The sequence below is a fragment of the Vanacampus margaritifer genome, chromosome 3, assembly GCF_051991255.1.
Source record: "Vanacampus margaritifer isolate UIUO_Vmar chromosome 3, RoL_Vmar_1.0, whole genome shotgun sequence".
Lineage (NCBI taxonomy): Eukaryota > Metazoa > Chordata > Actinopteri > Syngnathiformes > Syngnathidae > Vanacampus > Vanacampus margaritifer.
The window spans coordinates 3,812,106-3,827,185 of record NC_135434.1 but is presented as its reverse complement, the minus strand read 5'-3'; the positions used below and the strand labels follow the sequence as shown (position 1 = coordinate 3,827,185).

At 37.4% G+C, this 15,080-nt stretch overlaps 2 protein-coding genes across 11 annotated transcripts in view; one reads left to right on the top strand and one right to left on the bottom strand.

Moving 5' to 3' along the window:
* LOC144048394 (membrane-associated phosphatidylinositol transfer protein 2-like) overlaps positions 1 to 12,633 on the top strand; it is a 48,634-nt gene extending 36,001 nt beyond the window's left edge. For 7 of the 10 annotated variants that reach the window (XM_077560296.1, XM_077560295.1, XM_077560292.1 and 4 more), the window contains 10 exons: positions 643 to 807; positions 1,235 to 1,489; positions 1,736 to 1,884; positions 3,150 to 3,266; positions 4,410 to 4,526; positions 4,608 to 4,756; positions 7,041 to 7,190; positions 7,281 to 7,461; positions 7,569 to 7,697; positions 9,095 to 12,633. In XM_077560296.1, coding sequence (XP_077416422.1) covers positions 643 to 807; positions 1,235 to 1,489; positions 1,736 to 1,884; positions 3,150 to 3,266; positions 4,410 to 4,526; positions 4,608 to 4,756; positions 7,041 to 7,190; positions 7,281 to 7,461; positions 7,569 to 7,697; positions 9,095 to 9,469 — 1,787 coding nt within the window. In that variant the 3' untranslated portion in view covers positions 9,470 to 12,633. The remainder of the gene's footprint in view (positions 1 to 642; positions 808 to 1,234; positions 1,490 to 1,735; positions 1,885 to 3,149; positions 3,267 to 4,409; positions 4,527 to 4,607; positions 4,757 to 7,040; positions 7,191 to 7,280; positions 7,462 to 7,568; positions 7,698 to 9,094) is intronic. The other 3 variants (XM_077560299.1, XM_077560301.1, XM_077560302.1) reach the window with 2 other exon arrangements.
* Positions 12,558 to 14,594, bottom strand: arl6ip4 (ADP-ribosylation factor-like 6 interacting protein 4). The gene is made up of 5 exons (XM_077560303.1): positions 14,315 to 14,594; positions 13,868 to 14,236; positions 13,284 to 13,401; positions 13,131 to 13,200; positions 12,558 to 13,046 (listed from the first exon to the last, which is right to left on the bottom strand). Exons 1-5 carry the CDS (start codon positions 14,466 to 14,468, stop codon positions 12,990 to 12,992), a joined length of 768 nt encoding a protein of 255 aa, XP_077416429.1. The 5' UTR covers positions 14,469 to 14,594; the 3' UTR covers positions 12,558 to 12,989.
* Between the last annotated feature and the right edge of the window lie 486 nt (positions 14,595 to 15,080).

The window sequence follows — 15,080 nt, the reverse complement described above, 5'->3', positions numbered from 1 at the left end:
CGATGCTTCAGAGTCCAACAGAAGTTGATCTTAACTAATTTGCTCCCAAAAACGTATAAAAACGTTCTATTTTAAATATTGTCCTGAAAACATATTTATACGTTTTTAATCCTTTTTTTTATGTTAGAGCAGACAGGAGGCTTTGATGCAGCCTCTTAACTACAGAGAATAGTTGAAGAAATGGTAGTTATTACACAAATGGCCAGCAAGTGGCAGCAGAGTATAAGAGCTCAACCAGGGCCATGTTGAAAACAAGCTCATTTACCCACAGTTCAACAGGAATGTGAATAATGATGAAACTTAGCTATATTCTAATGCTAATTGCTACAAAATGGAAACAGATATAAATATACTTTTTTTCCTGATGAAAGAAGAGACTCTAATCTTTCTTTTGGTAGGTTCCATGTTTTTATAGTAATAGAACAAAATATATTCTGTGAGCCTTGCAAAAATCTGTCAAAATCCAGTGAAACAGCCGGGAGCGAAGGAGGTTGCTTCATTGAAAATGGCTGGGAGTGAATGAGTTAAACCAATCGCAGTTTGGCCTCTGAAACCATCACATGACCCCCGCTCCCACCCTGACCTCGGACCCCTTCCCCTTTGTCTCTTGTCTAATGGGATCTCCCTTGTTTGGCTCAATAGCGGATGTTGTTCAGTCTTATGGTGGTGTCTTCATGGACAGTTCGTACCCCTCGTCCCCCGTCACGGGCCCCTTCACGCGGGGCCAGCGGCGCGCCAGTGAGGTCAGCATTGCCAGCCAGGTGTCAGGGATGGCAGACAGTTACACTGCCGGCAACATAGCCAACAGTAAGTGTTCGCCCAACGCCACCACTGTCAACCCCCCCCCCCCCCCCGACACACACACACACACACACTTTTTCTTGTACATTCTGAGAAAACACACCATTTGCTTAGGCAGGTAGACACGAAGACCCTCGTCCCCTCCTGGCCCTGTTAGAGATCCACTCAAGAGCGCCCCCTGTCTTTCTGTCTGTCTCACTGTCTTGAGTGTTAAATGCAACTTGCATTTTCTCCCAATGCTGAAATGCATCCTGGTGGCCAACCAACGTCCTGTTGTCTTTTATGTGTGATTGTCCCACCCACTTACACACACACACACACACACATGCGCACACACACACACACACACACACACTGTAACAAGAATCCTATTTACAGACGGATGCGCTGCAGTACCAATGTTTTGCTTTTCACGTGCTTCTTTTCTTTTTAGCCCAAAAAGACGCGTTTAGTCAGACCAAAAGTTCCGGCCTTTTGTCTGAGCTGGCCCTGTCAACCCAAAACAAATTCTTCCTGAAAAGCCCGCCCAAATCTCGCAAGAAAGTCAAAGAAGCCGCCGACGAGAAGGACGGCGAGACCGCTCTGTGCGACAGTCAAAGTCTCGGGTCCGAGTGCTGCCTGTCTCCCGGCCTGCAAAGGGCTATATGCGATCTGGTCTCACTGGACTCCCAGGCGGAGGTGGACCAAGGTACTGCACCCGGCCGGACCCTCCAGGCCAAGGAAGCTCCTAACTGCCCTTCTTCTCAATCAAATAACCTTCCTCTTGTCTCTGATGGTTTTTCGGTGTCTTTTTTAAAAAAAAATTATTTTATCTCCACAAAACTTCTGTAGATCAACACCTGCTGCTGGGATTGGTGCTGATTGCTGGGCTTTGATTTTTGTCAAATGAAATGTCATCTTTGAGTGCCGGCAACTCATGCTGTTCTTTTCTCAGTTGCAGCTCGCTGGTGGGGCACCAAACGCATGGACTTTGCGCTCTACTGCCCCGACGCGCTGACCGCCTTCCCCACTGTGGCGTTGCCGCATCTTTTCCACGCGTCCTACTGGGAGTCCACCGACGTGGTGTCCTTCCTCCTCAGACAGGTTCGACCTCAAAAGCATCATCGGCATTTTGATGTCGGTGTGCACCAACGGACCAATTATTTGTTTACATTTGACCAGAGCGTTAGTGGTTGGGGCTAAATCAGTCTCAGAAACATCATTAACTCATTCACCCCCAGCCATTTTCACTGAAGCAACCCCCTTTGCTCCCAGCTGTTTTACTTGATTTTGACTGATTTTGCAAGGCCCACAGAATATTGTGTTCTATTGCTATAAAAACATGGAACCTACCAAAAGAAAGATTATAGTCTCTTCTTTTATCAGGAAAAAAGTATATTTCTGTCTATTTCCATTTTGCAGCAATTAGCATTAGAATATAAATAAAATATATATAAAATCATTTGAAATTATGCAAGTAAAAAAAGGTGAAAATATATAAATTTTAACTCAAAATTATTATTAATAATCTTTTATTTTTGTTCACGATTATGCCGATTTTTTAATTGTGGAGTGTGATAATTGAACAGCCGTACCAAGAATAGCGAAAATCCGCATATAATTGACACCCACTATAAAAAAATAAGGACAACCTACATGAATATCTTTCAATGGAAAAACAAAAATAAACAAAACAATATTTAATTAAAAAATATATATATGAAGGTTTAAAATTAGCTCGTCTAGGGTGAGAACTGTGTAAGCAAGAGAGTGTAAAACTACTACAAAATGGGACCAAAAAAAGATTTTATTTTTTCATTTTACATTTTGTTAATTAACTCATTCACTCCCAGCCATTTTCACTGAAGCAATCCCCCTTCGCTCCCTGTTGTTTTACTGGATTTTGACTGATTTTCCAAGGCCCACAGAATATTTTGTTCAATTGCTATGAAAACAAACACCTACCAAAAGAAAGATTAAAGTCTCTTCTTCTATTTCTATCTGTTTCCATTTTGCAGCAATTAGCATTAGAATATAAGTTTCATCATTATTCACATTCCTGTTGAAAACTGTGGGTAAATGAGCTTGTTTTCAACATGGCCCTGGTTGAGCTCTTACACTCTGCTGCCACCTGCTGGCCGTTTTTGTAGCTACTACCATTGCTTCAAGCGTTCTCTTCAGTTCAGAGGCTGCATCAAAGCCTTCTTTAATGCTTTAGCATTAAAAATGATACATATTAATACGTCTTTGGGACACTTCAAACATTTAAAATTGAACGTATTTATATGTTTTTGGGAGCACATGAATTAAATACGTGACAAAGCCCCATTCAGATATGGTAACTGTCACCTTGCAAACGTGTCTCGCAGGTTATGAGGCACGACAACTCCAGCATCCTGGAACTGGACGGGAAAGAAGTGTCCGAGTTCAAGCCGTCCAAACCTCGCGAGAAGTGGTTGCGCAAGAGGACTCACGTGAAGATCAGGGTAGGATTGGTGGTCTCGTCTCCATCTCACTTCTTTGAAAGACAGCAGGAAATGCCCATGTGACTAACATACATCGCTTATTCAAAATGAGTCCGCGACTCACTTTTGGGTCCAGTTGAGAATCGCTGCCCGAGAAAAAATTAACATTTGGTTTAATTCATTCAAAATCGTCATTTGTGAAATTCTTTAAAAATAGAACAGTGGAAGAGTTGCATTTCAAATTCAAAAATTGTATTTAATTCAAAGAAAAAATGTAAAGAATCTATTTAATTTAAAAGAATAATTTTATTACAATTTGAAATTTAAAATACAGCAACTTATTATTTAATAAAATAGAGACAATTTTAACAATTGTTTGTATTTATTTGATCAATATTTAATTAAAATATATAAATAATAATAATAAATAATTTAGTGATTCATTAGAGCGCAAATAATTTTAAATTCAGTTGAAAATGTGCAATTTGTGAATTTGATTTAAAATTGCACAATTTTTTAACACTTTAGATGAATCAATAATCCATAAAAATTACATCTACACGTGTTGTCTGACCAACCGTATAGATTTTGTTAAAAAAATATTAAATTTGCCAAACTGTGACTTGTAAGGTTTTGGCAAAATGTCAGCAATTTAACTAGATTAATTAATTAATTTAATTTAAAATCCAGCAATTTAAGTATTTGATCTAAAATCGAGAAATTTCTGGTTTTCATTTAAAACAAAAAAAAATTCTTTCTTTCAAACGTTTTTTTTTTTAATTAACTTTTCAAAACAACAATAACAAATATGGTACATAATCATGTATAATTATTTTATTTTTTTACAAACACACCACAACAACAAAAAAAATCCCCAAATGGCAAACACACTCAAGCGAGGGAACAAACAAACAAAAAACATATGTATGTATAATAATGTACCTGAATATAAAATATATGCATATTTATGCAAGCAGAGGTAGACTGTCGCGAAAAAACCTATAGCCATAGAAACATATGAAAAGGAAACAAATGAAAAGGAAAAAAATAATAAAATCAAACAAAATCAAATCAAATCAATAAATAAACATGGGAAAATGTTCCATTTTTTTAATAATTGTATCAAGTTGAAAATGGTCCAATTCACGTAACATACTTTGACAGAACGTGACGGCCAACCACCGCGTCAACGATGCCGTCTTCACCGAGGACAGCCAGCAGGTGGTGACCGGTCGCTTCATGTACGGCCCGCTGGACATGGTCACTCTGGCCGGCGAGAAGGTCGGCGTTCCCGTCCGTCTCGGCCGTGACGCGTGCGTGCGTGCGTGCGTGCGTGGGTGCTAAATGTGTGCGGTGCCGCAGGTGGACCTGCACATCATGACTCAGCCTCCGTCGGGAGAGTGGCTCTACTTCAACACGGAGGTCACCAACAGCAGCGGCCGCGTGTCCTTTGTCATTCCTGATGACAAACGTCTGGGCATCGGCGTCTATCCTGTCAAAATGGTCGTCAGGTATGTTGCTCGCTTATGGGCGGAGCCTCTGAAGGGACTTGGGAGGGGGAAAAAAGTCAAATGTTTCTCATGAGGATAAGAAACTTTTTGTTTTATTTGTGTCACTTTAAGAGCACCGTATCTAATAACATTACAGTACTTAAAAAAGAAAACAAAAAAAACATATTTATCGTACAATTTTTTTTATTTTATGTATTATATGTCATATTTTTCTCCCAAAAATTTTACGTTTTCCAGAATATACAATTTTGGTTGTCTGTAAAAAAACAAAAAAACTAACAAAAAAACCCTCAATATTTTCAAGGTAAGACTTTTTTTTTTTATTATATTTTATGTTATTGAGGAAATTTTCCAGTATTTTTCCAATATTGAGAAAATGATGGAATCTTACAAGCAAAAAAGTTGCATATTTAAAGCTGCACACAATATGTATCTTCAAGATCTTTCTTAGGGAAAAAAAATCATGTTTTTTTAAAAACATTTTTTAAGAAAAATATCCAATATTTTAGAGTCATTTCAAGATAAAAGTCAAATGTCTATTTATTTCCGAAAAATAATCTTGCAAGAAAAAAGTTGTACATTTTCACCCCAAAAAATTTACATTCTAGAAAAATATACGATACATTTTCCAGAAAAAGTTGTATATTTTCGTTAAGTCTCATGTTAACAACGGAAAGCATTTTTACCCCCCCAAAAACTTTTTTTCCCGGGGATTTTTTTTAAATACATTTTCTGTTTTTGTAAAAACTTTCTTTTTAGAACGGAAGAGTTTTCTCGTCCTACTAAATTTTTTTTTTTTTTTTTTGCCTGTTTCACTTTAGGAGCTCAGTTTCTATAAACATTACAGTACTTTAATAAAAAACAAACATATTTATCATAGAAGAAAAATGTTGCATATTTTATGATGTCATATTTTTCTCTCCAATATTTTACATTTTCCAGAATATAAAATTTTGGTCGTCTGTAAAAAAAAAAAACAGTCAATCTTTTCAAGATAAAAGACTTTCTTTCTCTTTTTTTTTAATTACATTTCATGTTATTGAGGAAAATGTCCAGTATTTTCCCAGTATTGAGAAAATGATGGAATCTTACAAACAAAAAAGTTGCATATTTACGTAACTAGCAAGAAAAAATATATATCTTCAAGATCTTTCTTAGGGTACATTTTCCAGAAGAAGTTGTACATTTTCGTTAAGTTTCATGTTGACAGAGAAAAGCTATTTTAACCCCCCAAAAATTCTCAAATGTGCTTCAAAAAAAAAATTCCAGGGAAATAAAAACATTAATACATTTTCTTTTTTTTGTGAAAAGTTGTATATTGTAGTAATAACTACATTTTTGAGAAAAACTGAATATTCTTGAGAATTTGTTTTTATTTTATTTAATATTTTCATAATAAATAGTATGTTTTCAAGTAAAAAAAAAAGAAGTAAAACAGGTTGATTTTGTGGAAAAATGTCCAGTATTTTTCCAGTATTGAGAAAATGATGGAATCTTACAAACAAAAAAGTTGCATATTTACGTAACAAGCAAGAAAAAATATATATCTTCAAGCTCTTTCTTAGGGTACATTTTCCAGAAAAAGTTGTACATTTTCATTAAGTTTCATGTTGACAGAGAAAAGCTATTTTAACCCCCCAAAAATTCTCAAATGTGCTTCAAAAAAAAAAAAATTCCAGGGAAATAAAAACATTAATACATTTTATTTTTTTGTGAAAAGTTGTATATTCTAGTAATAACTACATTTTTGAGAAAAACTGAACTGTTTGACTGCCAGACGTTTTCAGAAAAGGGATGCCGTGGGTGCCAGCCGATTTTAAGCATTTTGACTGATCTTTCAAGGTCCATAGAAAATTATGTGTTTGGACTATGGAAACACACATACTACCAAATGAAAGATTGGACTCTCATCTTTCATCAGAAAAAAAAAGTTTGTTTCTACCTTATTCCGTTTTTCAGTAATCAACAATAGAAAATGGTTAGTTTCACCTCTGTTTTGAAACAAACGTCTTTTAACGTCTTTGGCACTCCTCCATAGGATTTTACGAAACGTTATTTAACGTTTTTGGCAGTCAAAGAGTGAATATTCTTGAGAATTAGTTTTTATTTTATTTAATATTTTCATAATAAATAGTATGTTTAAAAGGGAAAAAAAAAAGTAAAACAGGTTGATTTTGTGGAAAAATGTACATTTTCGAGAAAGTGAATCTCTGCCAATACTTCTCAGCTCGCACGTAATAATCGGTGGTCGTATCTTGCGTCTGATCGAGTTGTCGTTTTTTAGGGGCGACCACACGTTTGCCGACAGCTACTTGACGGTGATCCCTCGCGCCACCGAGTTTGTGGTGTTCAGCATCGACGGCTCCTTCGCCGCCAGCGTGTCCATCATGGGCAGCGACCCCAAAGTGCGGGCGGGGGCCGTGGACGTCGTCAGGTAAAATCAGGGCAACTTTTTGCCGTCCTCGCCCATGTGTGAATATCAACGTGATTTATTTTATTTATTTTTTTGCATGCGGGGGGGCAGGCACTGGCAGGATTTGGGCTACCTGATCATCTACGTGACGGGCCGACCGGACATGCAGAAGCAGAGAGTGGTCGCCTGGTTGTCGCAGCACAACTTCCCGCACGGCATCGTGTCCTTCTGCGACGGCCTGGTGCACGATCCGCTCAGGCACAAGGCCAACTTCCTCAAGGCCTTGACAGAGGTCCGAATGGGCCAGGGGGTCTTTGATGTTGAAGTCAAAAGTCAAACTCATGTGACGCAACTGTTTATAGATCTTGTGTGCTCTTCTTCTTCTTCTTCTTCTGTCAGGCTAACATGAAGATATTTGCCGGCTACGGGTCCAGCAAAGACATCTCCGTGTACACCTCCATCAACCTGCATCCATCACAGATCTTCATTGTTGGTCGACCCTCCAAGAAGATGCAGCACCAGTGTCAGGTACGGACAAGCTCTTTTACTGCAGCTCATTTACGGTTTTCCATTTCTATTCTGCATTGATTGTTGAATTTGAGTTTGAACACTTTTTAAACATTACAAACTTTTTAACTCTTTTACCGCCAAAAACGTTTAATGACGTATACTAAAATCCAAATGAATGCCGCCAAAAACGTTAATTGACGTTTTTTTTCCCCTCAATGGGCAGTGGAAGTTGTTGCACAGCGCTGCCTACTCAATGGACTTGTGAAAGCACAAACACCTACTAACTATGGCCAGCAGATGGCAGCATTGCCTCTTTTCAATGGGCTCCCAGTAGTATGGAATCACACTGAAATAGAATGTTTTCAAGTGAATGATCAAAGCCTTTGTCAACATTAAATCTAATTCACAGAGCGTCACTAAACAAAAAATATTTGTGTCAAAATCACTGTTGCGCAGAAAATGTATCTTTCTCCTTATGTTTTCAATTTCCACTCAATGTCACTCAAATGACCTATTTTCAAATGGTGATTACTAAAGAACAGAATAATTTAAAAAAAAATACGTGACAAGAACCTCTAATAGGCAAGATAAAAATATGGCAGACATTACTAAAAAATATAGGACTTTTTTTTTCTTGAAAATATAAATTTTACTCAAAGTAATCAAAAAAATAATAATTGTTTTTTACTGAAAACAAATCCTCAAAAAATATCATTTTTTCCTTTAAAATGTTTTTTTTAAAGAAACATAAAAAAATCGGACACTTTTCTACAAAATGATTTATTGTATATATTTTTACATATTCACATACATATTTCTCATGCAAAGATTTTTCAAAAATACGTAACTTTTATTGCTACAAAATTTCTCAAAAGTGCAAATTTTTTCTTAAAAATAATTTTCCCAAAAATATGAGTATTTAAAAAAAAAAATCTCCGGACAATACTGTGGAAAAAAATGTCTCAAAAGTGTGCTTTTCTTTCCTCAAAAATATGTGACGTTGAAAAATTCTCTTGGAAATTTTCTTTTGGGAAAGAAATTCTCAAAAACATTAGACACAAATGTAAAAAAATATATTCAACCTTTTCCTTCAAGATATTTTTAGGCTAAGAATTGTGACATTATTTTTTACTTATTTATATATATTATATTTATTTATATTGAAATAATTTCCTATGTCGTTACACTATCAATAAAAAAAAGTTATGCCCTGTTAAAAAAAATAAAATAAAATTTCACCATGTCTGTGTAGATTCTCGGGTTAAATCGAGAAAACTGGACTTGAGTTTGTCGCGTTTTGTTCTTGTTTTTCAAAAAAAAAAAAAAAAAGATTTTAGCAATGCTATTAGGCTAACGATATTCATGCGCCTGTTGCGTCGCGCATCGTGACGTTTTGAAACTTTTCATGCCGCCAGTTCATCACGGAGGGCTACGCGTCCCACCTGTCGCAGCTGGAGCACAACCACCGCTCGCGCCCGGCCAAATCCAGCAGCACCCGCATGGTCCTGCGCAAGGGCAGCTTCGGCCTGGGCGCCAACAGCGACTTCCTGCGCAAACGCAACCACCTGCTGCGCACCATCTCCTCGCAGCCCGCGCCCAGCTCGCCCACGCCGGCGGCGGCCGGCGGCCACGTCCGCCCCGAGCGCACGCAGAGCCAGTCGGACGGCGAGCACGGGGCCCCCCACGCTCACGGCCCGGGGGCCGCGCAGCGCAGCATGAGCATCACGGCGGGATGCTGGGGACGCAGCAGCAGCACCAAAATGGAGGCCGGGGCCCTCAGCCCCAAATGAGGACGCGACCCCCACGGCTATTAGACAAAAAAAAGAAAACAAAATGGCGGTTCTTGACGACCCAATTAGAAATGGCCTTTCTGTTAATAGCATTTCAACTTGTTTTCCCCGTAAAAATGACTCGCTTACAGACGATTTTAAGTCCTCAAGACCAAATACTATTTGGACAGCGCTTCGGCGCCATCTTGTGACGTCATCTAGAAAGAGCACAAAACCGCCACGAGTGAGTTTTTCGGCCAATTGGGATCATTCGGGGAATTACTGTACTGTACTTTTTTTTTTTTTCTTGGATCCCACCGGGTCCAAAATGCTGTACACTTCTGCTCCAAACTTGTAAGCACAACACAGACTTGGTGTGGAATGGATTCAGAGAGGAAAACTGGATTTGCCGTCCCCCCACCAAAATCCTCATCAGTCAAGGAAGCGAGTGACCGACCCTTTAACTGCACAACAACCTGCTCACATTTTTACACTTGCTAGTTGGGCCGCAATGAGGCGGAAAAAAAAGAGATTTAAGTTGTAATTTTATTAGAATAGCGGTATATTTTCCAGAAGAAGATAGTTCTTTGAGAAAAAAAAGGGAATTTTTAATTCAATTTTTTTCCTTTCATGAGAAAAGTCAACTTTTTATTTCAGAAGTGTAGGACTTGTTTCTAGAATCCTTTTTGTTTTTTTCAAGAACATTATTCCAGAATATGACTGGTTAACGACAAGAGTACAATGGTTTTCTTGAAAAAAGTTCTAAAAATACACTTTTAAAAATAAAAAAAATATTTTAATGAAGGATTTTTTTTTCTTGAAAAAAAAAATCTCATAAAGAGATAAGGATCCTGAATGACTTTTCCCAAAATAACCCAACTTTTTTTTATGTGCCATTTTTTCAGGATAAATTTTTTTTTTAGGAACTTTTCCTAAAAAAAAGGGCCATTTTTTAAATCTTGGCTTTTAATTGGAAAAAAAAATACAACTTGCCTCAAATATACGCTGTTCCCAAAACTATATACAACTTGTCGTATGGTTAAAAAATTTTTTTAAATGTTCTCAATCTCATAAATATGACTTTAATATCATAGCATTAATATTTATCCCACGGAAAACTATTCAACTTCTCCTTAAAAATATACAACTTGAACCTAAAATGATTTTTCTCAAAAGTACTCCAAACATTTTTTTGAAAAATGCATTACTGTAATTTCATAAGATTAAGACCAAAAAATATTTTAATTAAAAAAAAGTAACATTTTTCTCAAACTTTTTTTTAAATGTGAAATGATTTAGTTTTTTTAATCAAAAATATACAATTTTATCCTGTAAAGATTGACTTTTTGTCAAAAATATTGGACTTTTCTGGAAAATAGAGCTCATAACATTAAGACTTTGCAAATTTTGCTTGAAGATTTAGACCTTTTTTTCCATACATTGTAGTTTTAATCTCATGAAATTACTTTTTCTCAAAAATTGACTTCCACCAGAAATGTTTGAATATTCCTTTATATCATCCTATTTTTTAATATAAAAATAGTCATCGAAAATTCTTGGAAGTATTGGGGAAAAAATTCTGGTAAACTTTTTTGCTCAAGAACATACTTTTGATGTAGAAAATAAAAATCTTTGACTTTTTTCCTTGAACGTATATTATACATAACTTTAATCTGGTAAGATTACAACTTTAAAAAGCTTCTTTTTTCTCTCTTGAAAAATACGTGACTATTTTCTTGAAAAGATTTGACTTTTCTTGAAAATATACACGGTTATTCCACTAAGATTCTGACGCGAATCCGTTGGTGTGAGTGTTGTACGGCTCGTAGAAGTCGTGAACGTGCCAAAGTTGTCAAAGACGAGACTCGGGTGTCGTGTGGTGCCGCATGTATGGGCACCTCCAGCCACCACAATTGTACAGAACTCGTGTGATATAGATTCGAAATAAGAGGACTTTGGTTATGCACAAGTGCTGTCGGCTCCACTCTAAAGTGTCTTCTTTATTCTTCACTTTTGGAATTTTTTTTTTGTTGATTACAGTGGAGCAAAATCATCTTTTTCATTCTTGGGCTTGTTTTAGTGTGGCCTGGCACAGTATTGTCATTTGTTTTATTATTATTACTACTATTATGACCATTGTTTTCTTGCCAATCACACTTGTGTTCTATTTATCATGATTCTATTGTAACCTTTGTATTTTGGAACTCTGGGAAGTGGCTTTGTCCCGCACGCTGTACATGAGGTGTTGAATGTCTTTGTAAATGAGTGTACAAAATGTCATGTCCACATATGAAACAATAGAAATGTTTATAATAATTATAAGGACGATGATACTGAGGTATGTCCCAGAGTGACTGCAATGGACCAACATGCCCGGGAAAATGTGCAATATTTGTTACACACACAAACACACACGTATACATAAAGAATGAGGACTAGCCCAAATCCCGAATTTGATCGTCAAAATAATACTCTCACAATCATGCATTTTGAAGAAAAAAATAAAAAAAATTTCCCCCAGATTTTTCATACACATGTACAACATCAAAAGTACTTAAGTTATTTTCTCGAAAATATGCAGTACTTTTGAGAAAATTCTGTTTATTTTTCTGGAAATCTTCGTGGAACTTTTTTCTCTATAAAACATGCAACTGGCCAACTATTCATGAAAATATGTATTTCACAGACATTTTTCTTGATATTTTTTTCTCCTTAAAAATATTTGACTTTTTGAAATTGTTTGTGTGAAAACATTTTTTTTTTTTTAAAGGACTTATTCTAAAATAAAATAAAAACTGACACTGCCATTAAAAATTTCATAAAATAATTGGGGACATTATAAACACAAAATGGCCCCCGACAACAACAAAAAACAATGATATATGCTGGGTTATGAAATAACTCATGAGAATTGTGACTCATGCTTTGGTTTCCGTGCACAATTTGGTTGTAGTCAAGCTTTGTGGTAGTGAATCCCCCCAAACCAAAGTACCACTCGAGTATACTTCATTTCACATCAACATGACGGCCGCAAATAAATACGGCACCACCGATACGAGCTTGGATGACAATGGCTTTAATGTACAGTAAAAAGAAAACAGGACGTGCGTGTGTTTTAACGGGTAAACGGCTTTTATCCATATTTCCCTTGTTTTTTTATGCAGTGTATAAACAACAGAAATACATCAACGTGTCTTGTTTGTTTTGTCCTCCACTCACACTCAAATACAATTCGTTTTGACAAGACAAAAAAAACAACAGTATTAAAAGTGTTTTGATTAGAAAAAGAGTGTTTGACTGTTTTCTGAACTTTTAGCAAAACAATTTCATTTCAAAACTTTTTTTTATAGCAAAAATACGGAACTTAAAAGAAAAAAAATGTATGACTTTCTCAAACGTATGACTTTTTGCAAAAATACAAATCTTATTTGTAGCATTTTTTTTTTTAATCTAAAAAAGGTAGGACTTATCTTGAAACTAAAGTCATCTTTCTTAGGCGTGTCCATCGCCTTCAAGTGTGCCTGAACGTGGATGAGAACTCTTAGCGGTTGAGTCCTAACATTCTCTGGAAGGAGCTGCCGTCTCCCTTGGTGGCTTGCTACCCAAAAAATTAATTAATTAATAAACAATAAAAATACACATTTGTAATTGTAGTCTTTTTAAGCATGTTGTTGCGCATTACCTTGTTGATGTCCTTGTGTTTCTCCTTGCTGACCATTTCTTCGATGATCTCGCCCTCACCTCGAATTAGCCTGAAGGAGAACCCGCAACCTTGGATTAGATCCTATTTGATTTTATCTTTAGCGGCTAACAACAGCAGAAGCTGACATCTCACCTGGTGCGTCCTGTTTCGGGGTCCACCACTCGGCGAATGACGCTCTGCCGGGCGTCGTACTCCTCCTTGGTCAGAGGCCTCCTGGTGGCCAGCCGGGACTTCTGCTCGTCCGTCATCACTGCACACAAACCATACATAAGAAACTTCCTGGATTCTGCCTTGTAACAGATCATTGTGCTCCTAGATTGGGTCTAATAGCAACAAAATGATTCCTTCCACAAACAACTGCGCTCCCGGAATACTGCTAAGCAAACCATTATTGAAGTCTCTAAAATTCTGCCTAGCGACAGATGAGCGCACTTAGTCACCAATAATTTTAGTTCCTGAATTCTATCAAGCGACATTATAGTGCCTAGCAACTAATAATTGTGATAATCAGTTCCTGATTTCTGCCTAGCAACCAATAATTGTGCTTAGTAAAATCCACATAAAAACCAATAATTGCCCTCCCTTAAATTATTTCAGTCCCTGAATTCCGCCTAGCAACCAACAATTGGGCTCCCTTAAACAAATGATTGCGCTCCTTGAGTTCTGCCTAGCAACAAGTGAAGTGAGTCCATGATTAACTAATGGTTGTGGGTTACCTGGGCCGAGCTCCACGCCGCCATCGTCGCTCTGCCAAAGCTCCAGTGAGGAGGAAGCAGGTTTGGGTGTCGGGATGCTACGCGGCTCGGCGAGCTGCATCAGCCTCTTCTGAATGTCGTCATTCTTACTCTTCTCTTCCTCCACCTTCCTCTTCTTTAGTTTCTTCTTTAGTTTCTTCTCCTTCTTGCGCCGCTTCTTCAGCTTGGCCTTCTTCTTCTTTGACTTTTTCTTGGCCTTCTTCTTCTTCTTCTTCTTCGTTGTTTCGTCACTGGACGAAGAAGAAGACGAAGAGGACGAGGAGGCGCGGGAGGAAGAGGAGGAAGATGAAGAGGAGCTTCGTCTTCGCTTCTTTCTTTGCGCTTTTACACCTGGCGGCACGAATAGAGTTAATTTATGCCCAATTAAAGTGCTTTGTTGCTATTGTGCTTCGTTTGTCTGGTGCTAACCTTGAGTTTTGTGCGACTTTTTCTTCGATTTGCTCCGATTTCTGCTGCTGGAAGAAGACGACGACGAGGAAGAGGAAGACGGCGATCTTCGTTTCTTCTTTTCTTTGTTTGTATCCACTTTTCTGCTTCTTTTCGGGGAGCTGCTTCGGTCCATACCGGTTTTAAAAGAGTCTTCCTTTTTATGTCAACCGAAATAATGAGGATCCAAAACGACACACGTTCTCCACTGGCTGCGTCGATGTTAACAGTCGGTCCGTTTGCTATTTCATTCCGACAGACAATTCCGTCACCTGTTTTTAGTTCCCACCTAATATGAAAGTGACGTATAAAAATGTTCTCTCGTAAAAAAAAAAAGAAAAAAGATGTATACCTTAATCACTTTTGTGTATAACATGACATTCATTGTATACATGCATATACACATATTTACATGCCGTTTATTACTGTTTTTAAATATACATGCATTCACACGTCAGCGCTTCCACACCACCTTCCCTACTCAAACTACCACCTGTTCTCCCCACACTTCGATGGATCCTCCTGCACCTAAACGACACCTCCAAGGTCCCTCCATCCACATCCAGTGATTGTTTACCCAAAAAGAAGTCAGTGTTGAGAATTCAAGTTATTTTTCATGCAGTTTCTGCATGAATAGGGTTTTAAAAACACAACGTTAGGAGTTCCACTTAAAGTGTACGTCTGTGTTGTTAATCATTGGGGAACAGATTTCAAAGGTCTTGAATGATGTAGCGTGTTTGTAAAGAGA